We start from the raw sequence: 15,434 nt of genomic DNA, 5'->3' as shown, positions 1-15,434 counted from the left end.
AAGTGGCACCTTTAGGACTTAGTTTTATTCAGAACGCAAGCTTTCGTGTCCGTGGGGGTTTCTTGGCAAGGATGCCATTCCCTTCTCCAGCGGATCACATTTAGGCAAAAGAAGAAGGGGGAAGGCAAAAGATGAGATGGCTGGACAGTGTTACTCAGGTAACAAACACGAATTTGACCACACTTCGGAGGATGGTGGAAGACAGGAGGGCCTGGCGTGACTTTGTCCAGGGGGTCGCAAAGAGTCGGACTCGACTGTGCGACTGAACAACAACAAAGCTTTCATGTGCTCTCTAAGCACACTTCATCAGACGAGGAATCACTGTACGTCTGATGAAGTGTGCTTAGCGAGTACACGAAAGCTGACGATCTGAATAAAACTAAGTTGGTCTTAAAGGTGCAGCTTGACTCCTATTTTGTTCTGCTACTTCAGACCAACACGGCTGACTACTTGGATCTATTTACTTTCGGTAGATAGACCCAAATGGGCAGCCGTGTTGGTCGGAAGCAGTAGAGCAAAGTAGGAGTCAAGTGCCACCTTTAAGACCGACAAGGTTTCATGCAAAGCAGTAGACAAAGTGTCATCTTTAAGACCAACGAAGCTTTATTCAGAATGGAAGCTTTTCGTATGCTCTTAAGCAGACTTCATCAGACAAAACGGGAATGGCGAGCCGTCTTTAAATATAGAGAAAGTGGGCGGTGAGTTGGCGGTGAACAGAGTCATGGGAATGTTTTTAGCAGATTCAAAGGATCGCATATTGGGGTCCGTGTTTGTTTGTTATCACAGACTGTCCCTCCTTCATTTCACGGATGTCTGGTCTTGCAGTTTACGTATTTCAGTCTGTACCTGCGCAAGTTCCTTTGTAAGGTTGATGGGAGTTCCATTCCGTGCGGTTTAATGTGGTGCATTCCATGTAGATAAGATTTTATTCAGAATGTAAACTGTCGTGTGCTCTAAGCACACTTCATCATACGAGGAATGAAGTACACTGGCAAAAGTGGGGGGAGCAGAGATCTAGGTAGGGGCAGGGCTGTCTTAACGCATGGGCCTGATGGGCACCTGCCCGTGGGCCCCACGAGCGTAGGCGCCCCATACTAATCTGTGTATGATGCAGTACTAATAACCGTTTACATTTTTATTCCTGTGAGTAGTTGTCGTAGGGGCCCAGTATACTGCTTTGCCTGAGGCCCATAAGGCTGTTAAGATGGCCCTGGGTAGGGGGGACGAGGAATCAGATACACTACACTGTACCGGATTCCTTGTCTGATGAAGCGTGCTTAGAGCACACGAAAGCTGACATTTTGAATAAAACTTTGTTGGTCTTAAAGGTGCAAATTGACTTGTACTTTGTTCTGTTACGTTCTGTAGCATCGTTCAAACCCACTTTTTATTGCATCGTCTTTTTCGTCCCACTGTTCACATTCTGTCCCCCACAGGCTATCCATATATCTGCTGATTGAGATTGCGCTTTGCAAAGCGAGCTCCGGTACGCAAAAAGATCCACCGCAAGAAATCTGGGAGTTTTCAGATGCCTTCAGCGCTATCAAAATCAAGTCACTTCCAAACTGCATTGACCTGTTGAATTAACACAACGACATTTGAGGCTGGTGACACCGTTTAAGACCAGCACGAAGTTTAATTCTGGGAATAGGCTGTCCTGTGCACACACACACCTTCAGACACTTATTCAGAAGTATGCATGTGCACCTGAGCTTATACCCAGAATTAAACTTCATTGATCTTAAAGGTGTCACTGGCTTAAAACCTTGTTCTATTGCTTCATACCAGGGGTGGCCAAACTTGCTTAATGTAAGAGCCGCACAGAATAAACATCAGATGTTTGAGAGCTGCAAGACACCATATCAGATATTTGAGAGCTGCAAGACAGGAAGGAAGGAAGGAAGGAAGGAAGGAAGGAAGGAAGGAAGGAAGGAAGGAAGGCAGGCAGGCAGGCAAATAGATGGGGGGAGAGGTGGAAAGAAAGCAACTTTAAATGCATTCTTGCACTGCTGGCTGGTTTGACTTGGAGAAATGATATAAGAGATAAATGCCAGCTGATGGGGTGGTGCAGTCTTCGAGAGCCACACAATATATGTGAAAGAGCCACATGTGAAAGAGGCACATGTGACCACCCCTGCTTCAGACCAACATGGCTACTACCACCTGATTCTATCCCTATGAATTAATGGTTTCCAAAGCATCCTGTCTGTTTTTGCATAGCATACGCAAGCTGGCTTTTGACGGTAGTGGGATTTCTCTGCAGGATTACCCCCAAAACCCTTCATGGGATCATGTTTATGCCACAAACAAATCTGTGTCTTTTTTTGCACATCCCAGAAGGGCAAGCTGAACTATGATCAGAGAGAGCCAGTTTTGTGTAGTGGTTAAGCGTGCGGAGTCTTATCTGGGAGAACCGGGTTTGGGCCATTCAAACCAGCAGGGGACCTGTGATGGGAGCAAGGCAGCAGGGATTTGGATCCTGCAGCCCATCGTTCCCAAGTCCCCAAGCTCCATTCTACTGGCTCCAGTGAGTCCGGCAGAACACCCATCGCAGTCCTCATTTGAGTCCGGTACACAACAGTTTTAGTGACTAGGGTTTAGAAAATGTGTACGCCATCTCTCAAAAAACCTGCTTTAAGTACTTCACAAAGTCAAAACCCCTCGGGAGCAACGTAACGTAAAACAGTATCTGTAATAGAGCTCTTGGGCTAGAAGCAGGTCATAAAAACAGCTTTAACAAGATAGAACAATTAAAAGCCTGCATAAGTACTTTGGCCTGGAGCCCAAAGGAGAGTTTTCATGTGAGCCTGGAGAGGCCAGGATGCCAGTTGGCATGCCTGGAAGCTTTCGAGGTAAGGCAACGGGCAGAAATGATGTCCCGGATGCCTTTTGTTGAGACTCCTGTCTGAAAAGAAAAATGCCTGGCAGCCTACCTCACAGGGTTGTTGTGTGGAGACAGGATGAAGACTAGGACGCATTGCTAACGCATTGAGAGCCAGTTTGGTGTAGTGGTTAAGTCTGTACGCATTGAAAGCCAGTTTGGTGTAGTGGTTAAGTCTGTAGGCATTGAGAGCCAGTTTGGTGTAGTGGTTAAGTCTGTACGCATTGAGAGCCAGTTTGGTGTAGTGGTTAAGTCTGCACTCATTGAGAGCCAGTTTGGTGTAGTGGTTAAGTCTGTACGCATTGAGAGCCAGTTTGGTGTAGTGGTTAAGTGTACGTACTCTTATCTGGGAGAACCAGGTTTGATTCCCCACTCCTCCACTTGCAGCTGCTGGCATGGCCTTGGGTCAGCCATAGCTCTGGCAGAGGTTGTCCTTGCAAGGGCAGCTGCTGTGAGAGCCCTCTCCAGCCCCACCCACCTTACAGGGTGTCTGTTGTGGGGGAGGAAAGTAAAGGCGATTGTGAGCTGCTCTGAGACTCTGAGATTTGGAGTGGAGGGTGGGATATAAATCCAATATAATAATAATAATAATAATAATAATAATAATAATAATCATCTTCTTCTTCTTCTTCTTCTTCTTCTTCTTCTTCTTCTTCTTCTTCTTCTTCTTCTTCTTCTTCTTCTTCTTCTTCTTCTTCTTCTTCTTCTTCTTCTTCTTCTTCTTCTTCTTCTTCCATCGTTATAAGCCCTGACCTGAACAGCCCAGGGGCTAGCCCGATCCAGTCAGATCTCGGTTGGCCCTGGTTAGGACTTAGATGGGAGACCTCCAGGGAAGCCCAGGGGTTGCTACGCAGAGACGGGCAGTGACAAACGATCTCTGTTTGTCTCTTGCTTTAACCTGGATGGCTGAGGCTGGCCCAGTCTCATCAGATCTCAGAAGCTAAGCGGGGCGGGCACTGGTCAGAATTTGGGTGGCAGACCTCCAACAAGTACCAGGGTTGCTACGCAGAGGCAGGCGATGGCAAGCCCCCTCTGAAACATCTCTTGCCTTGAAAACCCTGCAGGGTCGCCATCAGTCAGCTGCAACTTCACAGCAAAAGAAAAGAAGAAAGCACGACCTCAGGCCCGCCCCAAAACCCAGATGTGATGTCTGTGCATCGGACAGTGCTCTGGCTGTCCAAAAAACTACCATGGAGTTTTCAGGAGCTGCCAGAGCATTCCCAATGACCTGACATCCCATTTGGGTTTTTTCAGGTAGCTGGGATGTCAAATGTCTGCAGACATCATTTCTGGCTCCAGTCATTCCACCCCTGCTCCGAAGAGGAAGGGCACATCTGGCAGGAGGTCTCCCATTACAAAGGAGTGGGGTCACCACTGAAAAGACCCTGTCATGTCACCCTTGCGTCAACTTTGCAGACAGTGGCAGGGAAGGCAGGGCTTAGGAAGAGGGTCTTAAGAAGAAATTGGATTTATATCCCACCCTCCACTCCATATATCAGAGCCGCAGAGCGGCTCACAATCTCCTTTATCTTCCTCCCCCACAACAGACACCCTTTGAGGTGGGTGGGGCTGAGAGGGCTCTCACAACAGCTGCCCTTTCAAGGACAACCTCTGCCAGAGCTATGGCTGACCCAAGGCCATGCTAGCAGGTGCAAGTGGAGGAGTGGAGAATCAAACCCGGTTCTCCCAGGTAAGAGTCCGCACACTTAACCATTACACCAAACTGGCTCTCACAGCAGCTGCCCTTTCAAGGACAACCTCTGCCAGAGCTATGGCTGACCCAAGGCCATTCCAGCAGCTGCGAGTGGAGGAGTGGGGGGATCAAACCCGGTTCTCCCAGGTAAGAGTCCGCACACTTAACCATTACACCAAACTGGCTCTCACAGCAGCTGCCCTTTCAAGGACAACCTCTGCCAGAGCTATGGCTGACCCAAGGCCATTCCAGCAGCTGCGAGTGGAGGAGTGGGGGGATCAAACCCGGTTCTCCCAGGTAAGAGTCTGCACACTTCACCACTACACCAACCTGGCTCTGGTGGGCCACGTTCTTCTTCCCTCCCTAGGCCCTTTTTTCTCCTAAACGGACTCCTTGATCGACTGGACAGGTGTGGTTCTTCCCATAATTGAATTTCCACCCTGAGTTAAGCTTCGTTATGGAGACTGGAAAGGGCAGCTCAGAAGGAACTAGAGGAGATTCTTAAATGTAAGGATGTATCGCTGGCAATGAAGGTCAAGATAATATGTTGTCGGCTTTTACAGCCGGAGTCCATTGGTTGTTGTCGATTTTCCGGGCGGTGTGGCCATGGTCTTGGCATTGTGAGACCTGATGTTTCGCCAGCGACTGTGACTAGCATCCTCAGAGGTGTAACCCAGAAAACGAGTTCTCTCTGGGTCAAATTTAAGACCAACAAAAGAATTTAAATCTTGATGGGAAGTGTACAAGTTTGAAACATCGGATCGGCTGGAAGTGCACTGACGTGTTAAAGCTTGGATAAAGCCCTTTTGGGTGAAAGTGAGGTCTAAACGGGAGGCCCGTTTGGCTTGTACAGCCTATTCAGATAATATTGGAAATTATTGCACGTTGAAGAACCTTCTTTCGGACTGGAGCATATTTTTCTGCACCCTGAAGTCCATCTTAATATCTACATAAAGTGGGAGAAGTGAAGGTCAACCTGGGAAGAAAAGGAACTGGAATTGTGAACTGTATGCAAATTGACTATTGCTTTCCCTTTAAAATGTACTGTTCTGTTGGTATTTTTGTATGAATGCACATTGTGATTTAATAATAGGTATTTAAGATTTTTTTATTTCTATTGTCTGTACTTGATTAAGAAATTCTTAGTAGTAGTATCTAGAAAGCTTAGCTTCTCTCCTTCCCACCTGTGGTTTGGCAACCCTAATGGAAAGGCATATAAATTCTCTAAATAAATAATAATGAATACTAGCAGGGTCTCCTTTTACCGACCTTGGAAGGATGGAAGGCTGAGTCAGCCTTGAGCCAGCTACCTGAAAACCCAGCTACTCCGGGTATCGAACTCAGGTCGTGAGCAGAGCTTAGGGCTGCAGTACTGCAGCTTTAACACTCTGCGCCACGGGGCTCGTTGTAGTCGCTTAGAAGCGCTGTATAAATAATGAATCCTGCATTTGCTTCTTTAATTTCCGGACCGGTCCCATAATTTGCAGGTAGCCTGCAATGTCCACAACAGCCACAAGGTGCCGCTGCTGCACACGGAAGCTGATCTGGAGAGTCAAAACTTTCGGGAGTTGCTATGCAAAATTTAAGAAAAGGGTTAGTGGGTTTATCCTGAGAGAATAACCCCTCTTTGCACAGGCGAGCTATTTCACGTGTGCTTCTGCGATAGCGGCTTGGTGGCTGGGAGATCTCCAGGTGCCTCCTGAAGGCTGGCAGCTCTGCCAACGACAGAAGGGGTGATGAAGCTTTCAGCAATGGAGGAAAAAAATGTCTTTCCAAGTGAGCGGAGGGGATCAGTCAGCGAGTGGGTCCCTGTTTTGACCTGTGAAATTTCAGAGTATATGCAAAGCTTGTGCTGACCTGGACAGCCCAGGCAAGCCCGATCTCATCAGAAGCTAAGCAGCGTCACGTCAGTCTCTCTGGTTCATACTTGGCTAACAGACCACCACAGGCCTGTAGCCACAGGGGGGGGGGCTGCGGGGGGCACTGCCCCCTGACTTCCAGGCAGGGCCGCCTCGCCTCCTGGGGGCCCTCCATGGGGCAGCCTGCTTTTTCTCTTTTTTGCCATGGCTGAGCTGCCGAAGCTTGGAGAGCTGATCAGGGCACAGTGCACTGCAGTAGCAAAGGCAGCAGGTGGAGAGCAGGGAGGCGGAGGGGTGAGAAGCAGAAGAAGCCCAGTGGAATGGGCCGGGGAAGGGACCTGCTGGCTGCAAAGTGCTGGAGTGGGGGAGAGGGAGGTGGAAGGAACACACACACACACCCCGCTGGCATGCAAGGTGCAGTCTTTTCTTGACTCCAAAGTTTTAGGGTTGGCTGCCTTGACCTGGCCACTTTCAGAGCCTCCAGCTTTTGCTCCCACCCCAGAAAGCTTCTGAGAAGCGGCAAGCCTCACAGTGGATGGGAAAGGATGCCCCCTGACTTTTTTAAAAGCCCCCTGACTTTTAAAATCCTGGCCACGGCTCTGGACAGCGGAGGAAGTCTGAGGTTGCTACGCAGAAGCAGGCCGTGGCAAACCACCTCTGAGCATCTCTTGCCTCGCAAACCCTGCAGGGCCACCAAAAATTGGGCGTGACTTTCTTTCCTTTATACTCCGCTTTTTTCCCCCTGTGGGAACCCCCAAGTGCCTTACAGCATGCTCCTTTCCTCCATTCCCCCCTCACAGCAACCCTGTGAGGTCAGTTAGGCTGAGAGCATGGGACGGGCCCAAGGTCACCCAGCGAGCTTCCATGGCACCACGGGCATTCGAATCTGAGTCTCTCAGATCTTTGTCCAGCACTGGCTCTCTAACTTGATGTGGTGGTAGAAAGTCAGGGGTGTGTGGCCTGATATGCAGATGAGTTCCTACAGGGCTTTCCCTACAAAAAAACCCTGCATGAAATAACAGTGACATCAAGGGGCATGGCCTAATATGCAGATGAGTTCCTGCTGGGTGTTCCCTACCCAAAAGCCCTGTGTGAAATAACAGTGACAGCAAGGGGCGTGGCCTATTATGCAAATGAATTCCGACTGGACTTTCTCTTTTAAACAAAAAAAGCCCTGCACCACAGCTGCGCAGTCCTCCTCCACAAAGCTAGAGAGTTTCAACAAGCCCAGCAAATCCACCACCCTGCTAGCCAGAAGACCAGAGATATAAATTTAAACAGACAAGGCGGGGTGGGGGGAGTTAGTGAGCACAAGCTGTCCCCAGGCGGACCAAAATCCTGGCTGCCCCACGCCTCCCTCTCCGCTCCAGGAATGTCTCTGTTGTTCTAAACTTAGCTTGGTGGAGGGTAGCCAGCTGGAAGAGGTGGGGATGGGTGAGCATCAGGCAGTCGAGCTGTGGCCCCGGTTGGAGCAGATGAGGCTCCTTTAAGGTTGCCAACTCTGGGGAAATTCCTGGAGATTCAGGGGGGCGGAGCCTAGGAAGGGCAAGATCTGGGGAGGGGAGGACGGGGCTCAGCTGCGCATAACTTCCTAGGAATTCTAGACCAGACTCCACCCTCCAAAGCAGCCATTTTCTCCAGGGGGGCCAATCTTTGTAATCTGGAGATTAGTTGTCATTCCAGGAGGTCTCCAGGCTGTTCCTGGAGGTTAAAAAATACAATAGAGAGAATCACGGAGTAGGATGACAACCCAAAGAAAAACCGTGACAAAATAACGAATACAATCATAAATTCACGTGTGATTGTTATTGTATGAAACTTCAAAGTATTTGATTGTCATGATCCTTTTTAACGATTAATATTTTAAGGTAAGTACATATAATTCATTTACGAAACGCATCTAAGCACAATGACATGGACCAAGTCACGCCAGGCCCTCCTGTCTTCCACCATCCTCCGAAGTCTGCTCAGATTCGTGTTTGTTACATCAGTAACGCTGTCCAGCCGCCTCATCTCTTGCCGTCCCCTTCTTCTTTGGCCTTCTGTCTTTCCCAGCATCAGGGTCTTCTCCAGCGAGTGCTCCCTTCTCATTGGGTGGCCAAAGTATCTGAGCTTCAGCTTCAGCATCTGACCTTCCAGGGAACAGTCTGGGTTGATTTCCCACCAATAGCCTGTGGGTAATAGCCACTGATGGACCTCTGCTCCAGATGTTTATCCAACCCGCTATTGAAGCTGTCCATGTTTGTAGCTTCCACCGCCTCCTGTGGCAGTGAATTCCATGTGTTAATCACCCTTTGTTCTAACCTGACTGCTCAGCGATTTCATTGAGTGTCCACAAGTTCTTGTATTGTGAGAGAGGGAGAAAAGTACTTCTTTCTCTACCCTCTCTAATTTAAAGTATTCTCTAGTATTTAGAACAGGCATTGTGGAGATTACTCAAATACGGATTAGTTGCTGTTTAGCTTGAAGGCTGCGGTCTTCAATCATACTTCTTCTGGAAGTTGATCCCAAAGAAATCAATGGGTTTTTCCTCCTGGGTGGAGGGGGAGGGGGTGACAGGGCAGGGAGCCATCGTCTCCTTCACCCTTTCAAGGCGGGCTTGCAGGCGAGGAAGGAATTCTCTTTTGCATTCACGATTCGGGGTGCAGAACCCGATGGTGCCGAGACTGGAGACTTGTACGAAGGTGCCCTTAACTGTGTGGCACAGCTAGAAAGTTTGAGCAAAACCTGCAATGCACAGGTGGTCAGGAAAACAGCTAGCTGCAAGCAAAGCCGCTTCTGAGTTCTGGCTCAGGGAAGGAAGGAGTTAAGCCAGGGGCTGGTTCCTTCACTCCCTCTGGGCCTCCAGCTTCATTCCCGGGACCTTTACATGGGCATCGAGTTGTCTTGCGCCTGCCTGTGCTGTCCAGGCCACCTGGCACACAGAGCCATCACTGGCTGGCCGAGAAGGCCTGGGTGCAGTTTCAAGAGGGAGGGCAGCTTGGGGTGAATTGGGGGCACGCCAGGCCCCAAGAGGGAAAGGAAACAGAGAGTGGGTTTGCGGCAAGAAAGAAGCGAGAGTTAGGAGTTGGTGCATCCAAAGCATAGTTTCTACAGGTGAAAGGAAAGGAGGGCTATTGAGCACCTGTTGGAGAGGGAGGAATTGGTGTGTGTGTGTGTGTGTGTGCGCGACTGCGTTTGTGTCAACAGCAATGGGAGGCAGCGAGGGAAGGTTGTGTGTCTGCCTTTCAGGGAGGAGCGTGGGTGTGTTTGTGGAGCACTAGCAAGCCAGAGAGGAGCGTGCCAGGACGTGGAGGTGTCTGGAAAGGAAAAGAGGTGAGGCTGAGAACCGGTTTGTGTGTGTGTGTGTGTGACTGTGCATCTAAGAGAAGGGGAGCGTACATTCAACTTTGCAGAGAGCTTGCTAGAAGTCAGATACAGGGTAGGGGAGAGGGGTTGCATGTGCGCCTCTTGTGAGAGAGAAGCGAGAGCCGTGCTGACCAGGCAGCTTCGACTTTTGCAAACTCCCAAGAGCAGTGCCGCAGGCCCACTGGGAACCAGCCAGGGGGGACTAGCTGCCTGTGCGTTCAGGACTTAGCCGGACTCCCAGCTTCCTCCCTCCACGCCACTCTGGAGCAGCTGGTGGACTCAAAGAAGCCGGGTTGACCACCCAGGAAGGAGATGACTGTGCCCCCCATGGGGCAAGGGGGGTCCAGGCCGGTATAGGCCCCAACGGCTCGAGCCAGCTGCTGCTGGATGCAGCTGGGGGTGCAGCAGCCGCCAGGGTGGCTCCCGACCCCCCTGTGCCCTGTGCCATGGCAGCCGAGGTGCGACTGAAGAAGCTGGAGGAGCTGGCCTTGGACCGGAGTGTCGTCGGCTTGGAGACCTTGGTGGACCTTCTGCTCTGCGTGCATCATGAACTCAGCACCTCGCCTCTGGCCCAGGAGAAGTACATCATGGAGTTCTTGCAATGGGGTGAGTCTATGGGGCGCTCGGGTCCAGGGGTGGATTGGCCCTGTAACTGGCCAGGCAGAGTTTCCCATAGGCTGCTGCTACCCAGAAATAGGGCTGCCAATCCCCAGGTGGGTGTAACCAAATTAGAGAATCACAGTGAAGAAAGGCAGGGGAAACAAAGCATAAAGCTGCCGCGATGTTCAACCTCCGAAAGAATTAAACCAAGAGTCGAAAATTATACAAAAGTACCAAATATAATTGTTTTACAGTCAGTGAAGGCAATCCCTTTCAATCCCTCCAAGGAACGACATTTCATCAGGAATCCGATTCCTTCTTCTCAAGCAAATGAATGCCAGATATAAGAAAACCGATGGTACAATATTATGCAGTCAGCTATCCGTAAGGCAATAGGATTGTACTATGAGTTCCTGTATCGCGTTAGCTTCTTCAAGCTTCTCACAATTAATATTCACATACTGGGCTAATTTAACTGATCTCTGTAGCTGTAATTCTAGGGGAGCGCCAGGTCCCACCTGAAACTAGGGTTGCCAAGTCCAATTCAAGAAATATCTGGGGACTTTGGGGGTGGAGACAGTAGACTTTGGGGGTGGAGCCAGGAGACATTGGGGTGGAGCCAAGATCAAGGCTGTGACAAGCATCATTGAACTCCAAAGGGAGTTCTGGCCATCACATTTAAAGGGACCACACACCTTTTAAATGCCCTTCCCTTCATTGGGAATAATGAAGGATAGGGGCACCTTCTTTGGGGGCTTATAGAATTGGACCCCCTGGTCCAAACTTTTTGAAACTTGGGGGGGTATTTTGGGGAGAGGCACTAGATACTATACTGAAATTTTGGTGCCTCTACCCCAAAAAACAGCCCCCCCCAGAGCCCCAGATACCCACGCATCAATTCTCCATGATTTTCTATGGGAATAAATCTCCACAGGGAATAATAGAGTTCCCAGTAGACATTTCCCTCCCCTCCCCCCGCTTCTGACGACCCTGAAGCGGGGGGAGGGCCTCCAAACCGGGGGATCTCTTGCCCCCACCTGGGGATTGGCAACCCTACCTGAAACCTGGCATCCCTATGTCCAGAAGTGGGCCCTGGCCGACTCACCCCTGATGTGGCTCAGTTCACAATGCTCCTGGGCCATGTCCGTGTCCCGTTCTCCCCCTTCCTGGCCCTAGTCGGTTCTGTAGCCGGCACCGGTTCTAACACCGGTTTGCGCAGCCTGGCGGGCTAGCGGCTTTCGCAAGTGTTGTGGGAAGCAATGTTCCCTCTAAGCTGTGGCGTCTTGTGAGCGAAAATTCTACTTTGTGAGCTACTGGCATGATACTAGTCTTAGTATCAATTGACTCCGTCTGCTTGACAAGTTGTATCCATGAGTTTGCTCTGGGGCCATTTTTCCTGAGCAGAGACAGAAATGTGTGAACTGGAGGCTAAAAATTTGTGAGCTAGCTTGCACTAACTCCATTTAGAGGGAACACTGGTTGGAAGCTGGCATTTTAAGCTGTGCTGTGGAAAAACGCTGATTTATGTGCATAGCGTTTCCGCAATGTTCAAAGCAATTCTCTTGCGTGATCTCTGTAACCCTTACAGGGACCCTGTAAGCTGTGCTAGTCTGTTTGTTGCAGCAGAAAAGAGTAAAAGTCCAGGAGCATTTTAAAATCTACCACAATTTTTGTTAGTCTTTAAGGTGCTACTGGGCTCTTACGTTTTTCTACAGCAAGCCTGTATGGTAGCCCCGTGGCGCAGAGTGGTAAAGCTGCAGTTCTGCAGTCCGAGCTCTCTGCTCGTGACCTGAGTTCGATCCCAGCGGAAGCTGGGTTCAGGTAGCTGGCTCGAGGTCAACTCAGTCTTCCATCCTTCTGAGGTCAGTAAAAGGAGTACCCAGCTTGCTGGGGGGAAAGTGTAGATGACTGGGGAAGGCAAACCACCCTGTAAAAAGGCTGTCATGATGTGATGTCACCCCAGAGTCAGAAACAACTGGTGCTTGCACAGGGGTCTACCATTTTTTTTAACTATATGGTAGACTATATCATTCTTGCTTTTCAAGGCCACGACTCAACCTTCGGTTGCCAACTTTCTTCTTGCGTAGGCTCCTATGCTGTTAGCATCCATGCAACCAGCAAACGTAATGCACTGTGGATGCAGCAATGGACTCAGGGGTCGTTTCGTAGAAAAATAGGTAGTAGAGCTCATCCAAGGATTGTTATGCAGCTGCACCTACTATTCAATGGACAAGGTGGGAAGGAGGAGGTGGAACTCTCAGAAAGGTTCAGGAGCTGTGCTTCTGTGAGCTCTTGCTGAATCCGAAACCTGCTTGCATGAACGAAAGGAAGTGGCGAAAATTCTTGTTTGCAGATTGAGGGTTTAAAGATTTGGTTTTAAGGCATAATACGTAAATATGAAAACGTACTGAAGCAGCCCAGAAGGCATATGTCAGTTTGAGTCAAACGACTGGAAAAGGTTGTGTTTGTTTTTTTAGTTAATTGCCTTAAATTGACGGATTGTAAAACTAAAAAGTATAACGGTGTCTCAATACCTCCTGTGGTTGTGGGAGATTATTATTTCATGAAAGGTTAACCACCGACCAGACCCAGAAAGGAGAGGCGGATCCCAGCTTCCCTGGGGAATGACCTTAAAATTAGTTTTACTAGGTATGAGCTGGATGAATGCTGCTGGAAAGAGAGGAGTTAACCGTCGGCAATTTAAATAAAATGCTTAGTTTTTGGCAATGTTAAAATAAGAACATAAGAGCATAAGAGAAGCCATGTTGGGTTAGGCCAATGGCCCATCCAGTCCAACACTCTGTGTCACACAGTGGCCAAAAAAACCCAAGTGCCATCACTAGAAGCCCTCCCACTGTGCCCCCCCAAGCACCCAGAATACAGAGCATCACTGCCCCAGACATAAGAACATAAGAGAAGCCCTGTTGGATCAGGCCAATGGCCCATCCAGTCCAACACTCTGTATCACACCTAAGAGAAGCCCTGTTGGATCAGGCCAATGGCCCATCCAGTCCAACACTCTGTGTCACACATAAGAACATAAGAGAAGCCCTGTTGGATCAGGCCAATGGCCCATCCAGTCCAACACTCTCTGTTACATAAGAACATAAGAGAAGCCCTGTTGGATCAGGCCAATGGCCCATCCAGTCCAACACTCTGTGTCACATAAGAGAAGCCCTGTTGGATCAGGCCAATGGCCCATCCAGTCCAACACTCTGTGTCACACATAAGAACATAAGAGAAGCCCTGTTGGATCAGGCCAATGGCCCATCCAGTCCAACACTCTCTGTTACATAAGAACATAAGAGAAGCCCTGTTGGATCAGGCCAATGGCCCATCCAGTCCAACACTCTGTGTCACATAAGAACATAAGAGAAGCCCTGTTGGATCAGGCCAATGGCCCATCCAGTCCAACACTCTGTGTCACACATAAGAACATAAGAGAAGCCCTGTTGGATCAGGCCAATGGCCCATCCAGTCCAACACTCTGTGTCGCACATAAGAGAAGCCCTGTTGGATCAGGCCAATGGCCCATCCAGTCCAACACTCTGTATCACACCTAAGAGAAGCCCTGTTGGATCAGGCCAATGGCCCATCCAGTCCAACACTCTGTGTCGCACATAAGAACATAAGAGAAGCCCTGTTGGATCAGGCCAATGGCCCATCCAGTCCAACACTCTGTGTCACATAAGAACATAAGAGAAGCCCTGTTGGATCAGGCCAGTGGCCCATCCAGTCCAACACTCTGTGTCACACATAAGAACATAAGAGAAGCCCTGTTGGATCAGGCCAATGGCCCATCCAGTCCAACACTTGTGTCACACGTAAGAACATAAGAGAAGCCCTGTTGGATCAGGCCAATGAACCAACACTCAGTTCAGCACTCTGTGTCACATAGTGGCCGAAAAACCCCAAGTGCCATCAGGAGGTCCACCAGTGGGGCCAGGACACTAGAAGCCCTCCCACTGTGCCCACCCCCCAAGCACCAAGAATACAGACCATCACAGCCCCAGAATGTGATCTTGTGCACACTTCATGGGATTGTCTTCCCAAACCCAGGGAGATTTGCTTCCAAGAAGGCATGCCTATATCATCATGTGTGCATCTGTGTTTCCCAAACTCCTGTTACGCAACAGCATGTCCCTTTGTAAGATGAGGGGTTTTTTGGCACCCCTGTCCAGTTTTGTAACCTGCTCTTCCATGCTGCTGTGTCACATATGGAAGGGGCCCAACACTTATTTTCCTTGGCCTAAAGCAAGTTGGTAGAATCCCCCTCCATGCCAATCTTTCCCCTACCTATAAATCTCATGAGCTAGGAAACCAAACTTTATTTTTGAAATGACATTAATAGACCTGCCTTTCCCTCCTCGGCTACGGGCTAATTTAACCTTGTCTGTGTTCCTCCTTTCCCCCAGTGTTCCCATCTCTTTTCCAGCCCTAGATAACTTGGTTTGCAGCTGTGTATGCACCCAGTGGGGTCATAGTCCACTTGCTAAGGAATCTCCGATATGCAAAACCCTCCTCCCTTATATACAGGGCCTTGGAAAGTAGGGGGGGGTGGGGAAGGAGAGTTTACCCAGCATCCTCCTGCCTGATAATCACCTGGTGGCAATTCTTTCTCGTCTCAGGTGATTATCTATTTAACATAGGGTTGCCAAGTCCAATTCAAGAAATATCTGGGGACTTTGGGGGTGGAGCCAGGAGACACTGGGGGGTTGAGCCAGGAGAAAGGTTCTGATAAGCATAATTGAACTCCAAAGGGAGTTCTGGCTATCACATTTAATCACATTTGGCCATCACATTTAAAGGGACCGCACACCTTTGAAATGCCTTCCCTCCACTGGAAAGAATGAAGGATAGGGGCACCTTCTTTTGAGGATCGTAGAATTGGACCCCGAAGTCCAATCTTTTTGAAACTTGGAGGGTCTTTTGAGGAGAGGTGTTGTATGCTATGCTGCAAATTTGCTGCCTCTATCTCAAAAAACAGCGCCCCCCCGAGCCCCAGATACATGCGGATCAATTCTCCATTATTCCCTATGGGAATCAGTCTCCA

General features: G+C 49.4%; 1 protein-coding gene across 2 annotated transcripts in view; it reads left to right on the top strand.

Annotated features, from left to right (window-relative positions):
- Positions 1-9,942: 9,942 nt before the first annotated feature.
- DMPK (DM1 protein kinase) overlaps positions 9,943-15,434 on the top strand; it is a 74,303-nt gene continuing 68,811 nt past the window's right edge. The window contains exon 1 of one of the 2 annotated variants that reach the window (XM_060257514.1): positions 9,943-10,387. In XM_060257514.1, coding sequence (XP_060113497.1) covers positions 10,228-10,387 — 160 coding nt within the window. In that variant the 5' untranslated portion in view covers positions 9,943-10,227. The remainder of the gene's footprint in view (positions 10,388-15,434) is intronic. The other variant, XM_060257515.1, reaches the window with a different exon arrangement.

Source organism: Heteronotia binoei, chromosome 17 (genome assembly GCF_032191835.1).
Source record: "Heteronotia binoei isolate CCM8104 ecotype False Entrance Well chromosome 17, APGP_CSIRO_Hbin_v1, whole genome shotgun sequence".
NCBI lineage: Eukaryota > Metazoa > Chordata > Lepidosauria > Squamata > Gekkonidae > Heteronotia > Heteronotia binoei.
This window is presented reverse-complemented; position numbering and strand designations above follow the sequence as displayed.